The sequence below is a fragment of the Falco punctatus genome (assembly GCF_963210335.1).
Source record: "Falco punctatus genome assembly, chromosome: 6".
Lineage (NCBI taxonomy): Eukaryota > Metazoa > Chordata > Aves > Falconiformes > Falconidae > Falco > Falco punctatus.
This window is the reverse complement of record NC_137585.1, coordinates 35,756,304-35,769,075: the sequence shown is the minus strand read 5'-3', so window position 1 is coordinate 35,769,075 and position 12,772 is coordinate 35,756,304. Positions and strand designations below refer to the sequence as shown.

The window sequence follows — 12,772 nt, the reverse complement described above, 5'->3', positions numbered from 1 at the left end:
AGAAGGATGTGACACACATTTCTACTCACTCACTCACCAAGGACCGTTGGTCATAGGTCATTCTCCCCAGAGACATCACACTGCTCTTCCGGGAGCCAACAGCAAGACGGATCTGGTCGGGCTGCAGGGAGTTGCGTGAAGAGTTAGTGATTCCCCCAGCACCCACTGGTGGGTTGGAAGAGGGCAAGGATGGGTCTAAGTGTCCATTAGGTGTCACAGGAATTGCACAGAGCTTGGGATCTGGGTGGAAAGATGCAGAAAGAAGAAAAAAAAAAAAAAAAAGAAGGTGGGTTCCTCACTATCCAGTGACTGTTTCAATCTAAGCTGTTTAGCATGTTAGCAGCAGCTAACAGAATATTAACTGTTCAGCATCAGTCAGCATGGATTCTGATTTAGGGTGCTGTGGCAAAATCACACTGGGAAGACTTTGAAGTAATCTCCTCAGTCCCCAAAACTGATGGCAGCTCTCCTTGGGGCCAGACAGACGAGCAGAGTGCTGGTCAGGCAGACTCAGGCTGACACGCATTCCAAGAAGCCGAACCCTGGCAGCAAGGGGAGGAAAATATGCTTCTGCATGCCAAGAACAGGCACCTGCATCTTCAGGTCTGAACAAATACCACCGACTGTCAGACAGTCTATTTAAAAGCAGTTAGGCTGAGACACTGAGGAAGAGACTAAGATATGGGGAGACCTGCAGCCATCTATGTGCTGGGGTCACCTTTAAATTTTGGCAATCATACTCTTCATCCCAGTCTATCCTACTGCGCTGGGTCCCTTGAAATGACCAATTACCAATTATTGACCTTGAAGATCCAGGACACTTTGGAGGGGTATGTCAGGTTCTGTGGATGACCATCAGCATTTGTCAAGATGGATGGAAAGGATGGGGTACTGGATTTTAATGCCTGAAATGACTGGAACATTCTTTTTTGTTTGACCTGTTGCATAATGAAGGTCACATAGCCTCACCTACATGCAGCATCACAGCCATGAGTTCACCGAAAAGCTCCATAACTTTTTCCCGATCTGCCTTCCTAGTGGTTTAGCTCCCTACATTCAAGGTAAACTTTGATATGGCACAGCCATATAACCCAGGATCAGACTGCTGTGAGAACAGCTAAGTTGCAGCAAAGAGCTGTGGCAAGCCAGTACTGTGGCCACTGCCCCTTTCTGCAGGAGCCGCATTTAAGCTCGGACCTGTGCCTGTGGTCCTTGTCTGGGTGAGTATGCTTGTGCCTGTCCTTGCACCTTGCTGATCCTGATCTTGTCTCACCATCTGGACTGCTTGGCTTGACCTTAGACCTGGCTCACCACTGTGGACTTGCCTGGCAATCACTGAACCATTGGCTGACCCTGACTAGTATCAGTGGACCTGCTCTGCTCACCTTGTGCAAGTATTGTGCCTTTGTCGGTGTGGTCCTGCCTAGCTGTCCCTCCCTTCAGCTCCTTGCTCACCATCCACTGCAGAGCAAGCTATTCTTGCTGCTCCCTACCACCAAGTTCTGCCTGAACTATAATATCTCTTGTAGAAAGACTTGCAGTCTTCATGGAAAGACTTTGAGGGGTGGAGATCTCACATGGTAGTTTGTAGGCAGGCTGTTCCAACAGTTAATTATCTTTCCTTAAAAATGTGGCTTTTTTCAGTCTGAATTTGTCTAGCTTCGGCTTCCAGCCTTTACAATCTCATTATGCTTTTTTTCTGCTCAATTAAAGAGCCATCTACCATCAGAAATCTCTCCTTATGGTCGGCACTTACAGCGTATGTGATCGAATCACTTATCTGGTTTCTCTAAGCTTCATTAGCCTCTCACTAAGAGGCAAGACTTCCAGATTTGTCTGAGTCCTTTTTAATGTGTTGCTATCCCCTATTCAAATGTGGGTCCCAGCTTTGGACACAGTGTTCCTGAAATGGTGCCCCCAAAGCTAAGCACAGGCAGTCTCACTTCTCACTCCTAGCTGCCACTCTGTAGGTTGTTCAAGAACTGCTCCCCTTAGCTATCACACTCCTTAGGGTGTCAACACGGCTCTGTTTTTGTACAGACAACACTACAAACTAGCGTAAAGTTCAAAATGAAACCTAGTAAGTTATTGGAATTGTATTTTCTGCAGAATCTGCTCTCAGATTTCTCACTAAACAGCAATGGAAGATAAGCAAATGAGGCTGTTTGAGCTATTGTACCTGAGCCTTCCTGGTCCTCTTGGAACTGATCTAACTCCTCCATGTTTGATGAACTCTGATCTTCATCTGAGAATGACCGGTTGGCATCACCCTGGAACACACAAATTATGAAGTTGGGAGCTCATAAACAGAACAGAACATTTCTTCTTGTCTTTCATTGCTATAACAACTGTTAAATCTTCCTTGGAAGTGAGGCATCAGTATGATCACTGGAAAGTGTCTCACATGACCTGGGATAGCTGACATACCATGTTCTTGCTTTTGGAGAGGCAAAGGACTCACCCTAGTAGAGCAGGGCAGGGTCTGTTGAAGAGGATGGAAATTGTGAACTGCCTTCCAGAGGGCTTGTCTCTTTCCTTGCAAGGATTAATTCTGTCATCTTTGTAATCTTTTTTTTTTTTTTTTTTTTTAAATGAAGCCCACTCTGAACTTAGCAAGGGAAATGACAGAGGCATGATACTTTGGGAGTCCTCCAGCCCAGTACCCTCACAGTTTCTCAGAAGTCTCCTTTTTAGCACCTCTATGCCTCCTCCTGATGAAGTTCTGGTGGCAACTCACCTCAGCCTGGAACCCCTCCACGAGAATGGCTACCAGCAGATTGAAGAGCACGTAATTGCCAAATGTCATGAGAGCCACAAAGTAGAGGGATGCCCATGGTGAGGTGGAGGCCATGCCATTATAGAGCACAACATTCCAGTCCTCCTGGGTTAGGATCTGCAACCAGGAGCAGAGGCCACATCAACAAGAAGGAAGAACACAAAGGGGATTCTCAGAAAAGGACAGTGAAAGGATACACATCAGGACCACAACAGGCCTCTTAACTTCCCCATAACCACACACTCACTGCCCACTGTCACTGTCCAGCTGTTGTGCTGCCCTGATAACATGAGCTGAACAAGAAGAAACAGGAGCGACCATGAGGGCAGTCATGTACTGAGGTGATGGTGTTAAACTGGGAGTTGCCACAACAGGAGTGACCTTTGCAAACTGTCTCCTAGGAAGGAAGAAGCATCCCTGTCTGAGGATACACCAGTTGTTTGGTTACAACACACAATTGTTCCTCCAGACATCACATGCCGCAGTCTTTTGTGTGGTCTTTTGTGTTGTCAGGAGCAAGTGCGAGGCTCCACAATGAGAAAAAGCTCCTCCTGATCCTCTCTGCTTTGCCCTAGCCCACCTGTAGAAAGCAAAGTGGGATCACCTGGAAGACAGTCACAATGGCCCACAGCAGGGAGTCAAAATTCTTCCGGTCAGGAACTGTATCTCCTGTGTCTGTCCTGAGGCTAAACTTGCAACCAAAGATGTGCATTCCCAGGATGCTGTTGGGACAAGAAGTGGATTTGGTGTCAAATTTAAACATCTCTGCCATCACAACCAGCTCATAAGAGTCATTCTCTTTTCCTCACAACAACATAATGCAACACCACTGAGGCAAAGGGTAGAACACCACAGCCAGACCACTGGGATCTATCCATCAAGAACGAGCTGTGTATTGCAGCTCTATAGCTCACAAAAACCCCTTGCTTTCCCTCTGTACTGCCTCAGTGCTCATGTATTTCCTCCAGCCTGTCCTTCAGATCTATTCTCTCCATTATTCTTGTTTGCTCTGATTTTTCTTCATCTCCCTAGCACTGCATCCACTTTGGATGCAACAGACTTTCTTGGTTGCTTCCTATCACCCTTCTGCCAGAGTCAGCCTCCAGACTGAACTGCTCCTGCAGCCAGTGTTGATTCCCAAGACACTTCACCTATCCTGCAATGGGACATTATGCTCAACGTGCACATTTGGTGGCAGCATTTCTCCACCCTGTCCAGGCCAAATCTTCAGCTGCTGAACCCAGTTTAGGGCAGCAGTAACCTCAGCCCTTATGAACAAATAAACTTTTGTCAGTGCTCCCACATGAGGAACCCACACGAGCCTAGAGCAATGGGCAAGACAAGTCATGCAATCATGCTCTGAAGTTGCTGTCCACATGAGCCACACAGTGCCTCTCCAAAACACTGAGCCAACTAACTGCCTCCTCACCTGAATATAAAGATGAAGAGCATGAGAAGCATGCAGAAGGTGGCTACGTTGTCCATAGTCTTCATCAGTACCACAAGCTGGCGGCGCAGCGCAGGCATGAAACGCACCAGCTTCAGTACCCGCAGGAGGCGGAAAGTCCTCAGCACAGAGAGGCCCCCGTCCGACTGGCCGATGATCTCCCAGATGCTGTAGCCCAGAGAGGCACAGGGAGCACGAGGGACAAAATGAAAGTCAAGTGAACAAACAGAAGAGAGAGAAGAGTAACAGCATTCATCCAAGTTTTCACCTCTGTGTTGGCAGCAAGTATAAAGGGGTCAGAGAGAAAACTTGTCTGAGCAAGATATAATTAGAAGCATATGCTATATGTTTATACTTATGTGTAGAAAGCTGCATACTTATGTGTAGAAAGCTGCATTTCTCCCTTAAGAATATGAAATAGCACTGCCTGTGGCAGGAATGAGGAAAGGTTTGCAGCATTCAATTCCAGCAAGCCAAATTCTTCTACCACACACTAAACCTTTGTAGCACCCTTAATTTGTGCATTTTTATATTCCACAGCTAAAATTTATTATGGACTTACAAGGCAACTGCAATTGCCTTCATGCTACAGAGGAGAGAACTGAGGGGCAGAAATGCTATGTGGCTTGCCTAGGGTCACCAAGTGTTGGTAAAAGACATCTTGGTCTCCCAGTCTTTGGCCTTGGTGTATCAGCTCAGCTCCCCCTAGTATAGCTGCTAAATCCTTTTTGAAAAGGCACAGTAAAATGTGCAAGCTCTGCAGTACTCTTTTCTATGTGTATTTCAGTTGATCCCCACAGCCCTTGTCACCTGATGATGACGATGATACTGTCAAAGATGTTGTAGGGGTTGCGGAGGTAATCAAAGAGACCAAAAGCAGCAAGTTTCAGGATCATCTCCAGCGCAAACATGCTTGTAAAGACAACGTTGCTGATCTCCAAGATGTTGGTCAATTCCTCTGGCTGGAGAGAAGGCAAACTGAGAGAGTCAGAACTGAAAGAACCCTGAAATTATGGGGAATAAAGTGCCAGTGTTCCCAGAGGACAGGCTTTGTAGGAAGCTGCAAAGCTCCCATGAGTTAGATTAGAGGGGAGCAGGATAGAGCCGCTTGCACTCTAATTCCTTTGCACATTTACTACCTTCATCACAGATTATGTCTCTAACAAATTCTTTTACTAGAGGTGGTCAGGAGCCCCACAGCCATTCACACAGCCATGGCTGACCAAGCGTCTCCCACATCCCACTCCATACGCTGGTCCCCCGGCTAAAGGCTGCTTTACTTCGTGCAAAGAACTTGAACACATTTTGAAGCAGGGCAAAAGTGGCTCATCTGTGGTCAGCTTCTTTCTTCAAGGACTTCTTCCTCTGAGGCTTCCACAGGTAGATCACACCACTTTTTGCTCAAATTCTGAAAACATTTGGCTGATAGGGAAACAGTTCCCCATCCTCCTCTAAACCTTATGGCACTTCTCTGCCCCTTTCCTCTCTATTTTTTCCCTTCCCCATTTTTATCTCCCCTGCTCCCCGTCACATCCTTGGTATGCACTAGTCCTCCAGTCTTGCTGCAGCGGCCTTTTCTCATGCCTCTGTCCTGAAAGCGGTCTCAATAATTACCCATGCAAATATCAGACTGGCTTAATAAAACAGTGAGGACACATACACTGCTAACACCAACCTGTAAGGGACAGGAAGAGCAGGAACAGAGTGAGGAAAAGAGAAAAATGAAGGAAGAAGAGAAAGGCAGATACACAAGGTGAAAACTCCAGGGATGACACAAGATGACTGTGTTGAAAGAAGAAAGAAAAAGAAAAAAAAAAAGAGGGAAAAAAAAGCAATCTGACCCTGCCTTGGACATGTTTTTCTGTTGAATCTGACACATCTTTCAGCTCCTGCGATAAGCCTTATCCAGCAGAGACCAATGTGTTTGTGCTTATGAAAATGTTTTAATGATTCCATCAGTGGAACAAGCCTAAGCAAATTAAATTACTCCTCCTTTTGGTTTCTGAATTCAGTGTATGCAGAAGTGGAAACTTCTCTGACAAGGTCAGGAAAGGGTCTAGATTGTTTCCTCAGGAATGATGAAACGTTGCTGCAGAGGGAGACAGAGGTTGCACTGGTGTCATTGATGAGGGATGTCAGGGTATTGCCATCCCCTTTGAAATGGAGGCATTCCCTGCACTGAATTTGGGATGGATTCATCTGCCCAAAGCACTTCTCACCTAGCTACTAGGACTGAACCAGGCCAGACTGCAAGGGCTGAGGTCTCAAACAAGGTCAGATGCATGAGGGACAACACATACGCAAGCCTGCCCATGTTTGCACATACTCAGAGATATACATACATAGCTCAGGGAGACTTCCACAGTAATGGCAAGGTACAAAATGTTCCCAAAGAGAAAAATTTTCTGCCAGTATAATGGGTTGCATCTTGGGGACAGGTTAGAAAACCCATGGCCTTCAGACTGCACAAGGCTGCCAGGGCAGTTCACCTGGCTGTAGCATGCTGCTGGCCATCACCTTCCCAAGCAGCAGCTGGTGGGGACCCGCTCCAGATGAAGGTGTGTCACCTTCCCAACCAGAGGGCCAAGGCATGACAGCTCCAAGGCACTTCTGCAGGGCTCCTCTGGCCCAAGTTTCCATGTTTACCTTCGGGCAGGTATATCACACCTCAGACAAGGTTACATATTTGACATTTAACCTACTGCATCACTGAGCCCCAGCTCCAAGTCTCCGACATGAGTCTGATCCAGGCTCTGTGGCAGCAGGTAGTACTGCTCTCACTGTTTGGATACCCGTGCCAAAAAGGTGGCTGAAGACTCCCCTCTTCCTTCACATTGGTCTGAGCTATGCCTGGCCACCAGGCCACTCTTTCAAGCATCACATAAAATGGATGAGAACAAGAAAACTTCACAAGCCTGTTGTTCAAGGCAAGAGACGACAGACACTCCTGGCACTGTGGAAACAAAGAAGTGAGTCCCTGCAGGCCAGAGCCAATATTTTTATCATGAATTCAGTATTAGTTCCCACTGGGAAGGGGAGTCATGGTCTTTCCCTGATGATTGCAAAATTGCTGCTTTTCTGAAGGGCAGTCTTTGTGCTGGCGGTGCCTGCTCTTTATTCAGCTAGTGGAAGGGAAGGTGAGAAAGGAATGTGATTCTGGATCTGACCCTCCCCCTGAAGCTGGGGGCTGCTTTAACCTCTGCTCTGGGGCCCCCAGGGGCCCAGATCCTCCTAAGAGAGCAAATGGACTACAAACTGCTCCTCACATCTGTGGATTCTCACACCCTTTGCTAATTTCTTGCACTCTTCATTGCAGCTTTTTATTGAAATACTCCATTTCTTTGAAGTCAAAAAAGGGCAGATGGCTCAATTTCCATCCATAATTACATTTGAATAACAAAACCATCCTGAAAATGAGGGGGAAAGGAAGTGAGATAGGAGCAGAGAGAGAAAGAACGAGAAAGTGCACACGGGAAGGGAAAGATGATCACTTCACAGAGAGCCAGGCAGTAATGACACTTGCTGGGAACATGAGGTCCATATGCTAAACAGAGATGCCAATTTCAGCCTGAATCAAATGATTATGTCAGTGAAAATGAGCAATGTAAAAAAGTGACAGGCTATGATGGTGGATTATCCTCCTCTCTGCTGTCCACACATTCTCTCTTGTGCTGTCGTAGGGAGCAATTGATGTTTGAAAAGCCACACTTGCACCTTACTTGTGGAAAAGGTCACCTGTTCCCTCACCTCTCCTTCCCTCCCTGACATCTGTTTCTCTAGTCAAGCCTCCACCTGTTAATCTTTTTCTAATGGGCCATCAATCAGCCCCAGCAAAGCATCCTTCCTAGAGAGAGGGGCAGGAAAAGGAAAGGGAGATGGGCAGAGAGAAGGCAGCGACAGAAGATTCAAAACGCAACGCTGGAAAAAAAAAAAGTAAAACACATTCACTGACACACACAAGAAGTAGAGAAGGAAAGATTTTAAAAAATGGAGTAGGAAAGAAGTAAAGGCTGTGGAAGGAAGTGCAACAAAAGGAATGAATTCGGGGGGGTGGGGGGGAACGTTAAAAAGATAGAGGAGCCATCTGGAAAGGCACACTCACTGGCTGAAGGCAGATCCTGCATTGCAGCCATTTCTGGAGATACAGATAATTTGGCAGAGCACAAAGACCCATCAGCTGGGTGCCAGGGTGGCAGCGTGGGGGCCACCATGGCCTGTACGGGGATGCCCTCGCACCCAGGGCAGTGTGGCCATGAGTGACAGTCGACAAGGCTGTTGGCTGGGACACAGCTGGTGTGGGGGCATCTCTCTGGCCAGGGAATCGTGAACTTGATGAAGGGGACAAGCAGACAGGGAAGTGGTTCTCTCCTTTTTGTCCTACTGACAGATGGGATCTCCAACACAATGAATGTGTCACTTCACAGTTGTGAGATCCCCAGGCTCCCACAGACAGTACTCAGGCATTTATCATCAAAACCATTAGCAAGGCTTCCTTCTCCCAGGCCACCAAGGTTTACCTAGAAACTGTAAATTGAAGTTTCCACAAGGAAAGGTCTGGACTGAAGGGTTTTTTAGTCCAAGAAAAAACAGGGAACACCAGAAATCTCCCCACAAGAAGTCTGTTCGTATTGCCAAGCCAGGATAGACTGGTTTACGCATACACTAGGAGAGAAACTTGAACAAAACTGTGGGACCTGGGTATTGGATGAGGAGGGTGGCTTGAAGGGGAGAGAGATCCCAGGGTGCAAAGCATGCTCAGAGCCACTGTTTTAACCTGACTGGTTCACCTACTCTGCATATGGATCTCTTTCCACATCCATGAAACTACCTAATCCACATCTTCATGGCATGAAGCGCTTCATCCCTAACGAAGTACATCAAATACTAAGAGTGAAACGTATAGCTCAGATCTCCTTCAGAGCTCCTGCCCAGTGACCAGGAACTAGAACTGAGGCAACAGAAGGTAGCAGCTCAGCTTTTTCCCCCCTTTTTTCTTATTAACGTTGGACTTCATGTGTCAGACTAGACCAAAAATGTAATTAGTCCATTATCTGACAGCAGCCAGAAATTGCTACAACACAGGAAAGGTTAAGAATATGCAGACCACATGAAGCCCCTGCAGGAGAAGTTTCTCCTAACCAGGAGTAAATTTGCAACTGTCTAGAAACTGAAGAGTAATTGATGTGATCTATGCAGAGCAGCCCTACCAAACCATACCTGCACATCACTGCCTCTGAGAACATGAGAGAGAAATATTCCACAGAGAGGTCTCTCCATTCCATTTTTACTCACCATTTCAAAGTCAGTTGACAATAATCAGAAAAGTCATAGAAATCACCCATGGAACATACCAACCAGCTTTTACTTTCTCTAATCACTACCCCACAACCAATGCAGGATTTTGTGATGTCTTGTTATAACCTAGTTTTACAAGACTGAAGTAGCATGCTTTCATCTACAACCCCAGGGAGACTGTTCCATCATTTACTAAATGTCAGTATGATGAGCTGGCTTGGACATTTGCTGAATGTTTCTAACAAGCAGCAAATAGTAAAAAGAGAAGCAATAACTTTAAAATATGAATGTGTGGATGCAATAAATGCTGGTATAAAGGGAAATCACACAGGCTAAAGGATATGAAGGTACTGATCCACAGGGCTGGACTAGTTAGAAAACAAGGGATCGCCCCTTGATCCACACAAGACAGACCTCATGAAGTATTGATCTGATGTACAAAGGAATACTGTAATTAGATACTAGAGAAGATAAACCAAGTTATTCAGTAATTGTCTCATTGGCTACTAAAGGCAAAGAAGCTTGAGTTCAACAGGCCGTTCAAGAAATGTATGGGAAAGAGAGCCTGGGACATTCAGCTGGGACCAGCCTTTCGTCCTCATGCTGAATATGGGAGAAAATCAAGCAGCACCAGATCCTCTATGAATATTAAGAACAGTAAGCCTCTTAAAAGGATCCTTCTGGACAGCCATGAGCGTCTGATATTTTCTACGCTGGATTTTAAAAATAGGCAATTCCAGTAGAAGCAGATCTGATGAACTGCAAAAACTATTTCAAGCAGGACAAAGCTTGAAAGGATGGATTTTGGCTTGTGCAATGTCCCAGCAATATCTGGAGGCCTAATACTGAGGATATTACATGATATAATGCACACTGATGGATTTGAATAAACTTATCTATTTACAAGTGATAACTTGTGATAAGCTTAAGGATTAAAAATGACTCACAGCAGTGCAGTTTGTCCCAAAATGAGTTGATTTCCCTTACAAGAAATGCACAAGGAGATGGGAAGCTGCCTTGGCCACAAAAAAGGGATGGGGCAAGTTAATGAATTAATAAGCTAAACAAAGCCAAATTCTAAGGTGATTTAGATCCGAGTAAAGTGATTCTTGTTGCTGAGGTTAAGTCTCCTGGCAGAAAAGCACTGTGAATATTAAACCCCAGAACTGTAAAAAACAGATAATTTTAATTCATTTTTTTATTTCTGTTGGTCAACACTCAGGAATCAAAGGCAAGACTTGCACACAGGCTCTGTTCCCCAGGTTCCTGTGTTTCTGAGCCTGAATCTTGTGCCTGGCTCCTGCAGTCCTTCTTACCCCTTAACCAAATGGTTGGTGGATGCTTTGGTCAGCAGGCCAGCTCACCCGTGTACAGTCCATGAACAAGTAGAGCAGTGAGGAGCTGATGGACATGCCACGAGCTGCTCCCACGACTGTTCAAACCTGTGACACCTTCACACATCCTCTTGCCCAGCCAGATATGTCCCCAGAGAGTGGCTGGGGTTGTGATCTCATGTGCACCAGAAAATAAAACCTTGAGCGGTCTCTATACACATAAGCTGTGGGCCAGGAGACATTCATATGATAAAGGAGCTGAAGCAATAGAAGCTACTTCAATCATAGGAATGGTGTCACCCTGCAAATCACAGATCTCTCTGGGCAGAGGGGTTTTGCTGGATATCATTGTGTGAAAATACGTGTTTCTGGGAGGAAAAACAACAGGAAAAGAGAAAAGGAGATAAAAGAAGGTGATGAAGCACCAGTCTGAGATATACTGATAGCATGGCTTGAGGAAAACTGAAAGAGAGCAAAGGGAAGTGCAAATGCCTATGTGCTTTTGAGTTAACTGCTGACTGAAGAGGACCTGGAATTCATGCTATGGTCTGAATACATATGTTTTTAAATCTCCTTGTGCCAGGGAAACAGGATTCAGCATATGTATTCTAAATAAAAAGGCTGTACCACATTTTTCAGTTATGATAATTTGGTTGACATCTCTTTCTAGTAGAAACAGCGTGCAGGGTCGTAAGGTCTTCCTAGCTACTTTGTGGATAAAAAGTGATAGCATAACTCTAAGGATGTGTCATTAATATAACCTGCTACTAGAAACCTCAAGGCTGCTGGCAGATCCCACTCTTCTGTGGGCTGTACAAACACAGCAAAGGCTGCCTAGAAGGGCTTAAATCTGCACACATAATAGCTAGAACATGAGAGTGAATTCTCTACCTCCAGCTCAAATATTCCTCTGTTAAACTCTTAATTCACACTGTCTCCAATAAACCAAAATGAACAATGGCTCTCCCTGCTTGGTGTTCACATCTTTAAAACATCAGTGGGCAGTTTTCATATTGTCCTGGGTTCCAACCCTTAGTCATCTCTCTGCTACGTGACAAATACATTGCTCTTTTTTATCTGTTTTTCATGAGTCAACCCCTCCAGCCTCTTCTTCATTCTTCTCTCCTCTGAGCTCCTGTCAGTATTTTTCTGGTACTGAGGCATCCAGTGCAGTTTTGCATTCTGGGATCAAATTAAGGTTTCCCATCCTTTTATCAGAAACTAGCTGGGCTTTGAAAAATGGTCTAATGTTTGGTACATGGGTGGGATCCAGACATCTGAGGCTTCAAATACTCACTCAGATATTATGTTGCCTCAAACAGGGAATTTAAGATACTCTGGGTCTCCAGATATCTCCATCCTGATAAAGTACAGCACAAATCTGAGTGCCTGGCTTGAACCAGACTCACTGCCTGTCTCTTTGCTGCCCGAGACTGCATTCAGGACTAGACTTCACCTTGGCTCCAAAGCTTTAATGCAGTCAGCATCTCAGTAGTGGAGCGATCTATTATTTTTATGATCTGGACAGACAACGTGGAGCGAATCATGTTCACATTCAGACTGGTGGCATAGATCTGAGACATGGATGTACAGCATGGACCCCTTTAATACAAAGTGCAGCAGAGCTACCAACCAGAAATGCAAATGCAAGGTCATGGGTGTGCTTAACACCCTCTGAAGCTGGCTCTGCACATCACAAAGTAGACACAGCCTATTCCCAGCTATAAAATGAAGGCACACAATCCTTCTCCATCTCACAAGTCTGTCATTAGGATAAAGTGCACTGCTGATTCAGAGCTGCCTGCAAACCACCGGTGTGAAAGTGAAAACTGTGCCTGCACCTGCTGTCTATGTTTGACCTATCTATCACTTCTTGATAACAGGACAAAGGAAAGGCTCAAGCCATCCAAGCCCCCAGAA

At 45.6% G+C, this 12,772-nt stretch overlaps 1 protein-coding gene across 2 annotated transcripts in view; it reads right to left on the bottom strand.

The window, feature by feature from the left end:
• Positions 1-12,772, bottom strand: part of CACNA1I (calcium voltage-gated channel subunit alpha1 I) — a 103,681-nt gene that overhangs the window by 40,044 nt on the left and 50,865 nt on the right. For both annotated transcript variants that reach the window (XM_080392984.1, XM_080392985.1), the window contains exons 9-14: positions 5,034-5,185; positions 4,206-4,391; positions 3,381-3,498; positions 2,738-2,893; positions 2,180-2,270; positions 38-240 (exon numbers count right to left, since the gene is read on the bottom strand). In XM_080392984.1, the coding sequence (XP_080249110.1) occupies positions 38-240; positions 2,180-2,270; positions 2,738-2,893; positions 3,381-3,498; positions 4,206-4,391; positions 5,034-5,185 (906 nt within the window). The remainder of the gene's footprint in view (positions 1-37; positions 241-2,179; positions 2,271-2,737; positions 2,894-3,380; positions 3,499-4,205; positions 4,392-5,033; positions 5,186-12,772) is intronic.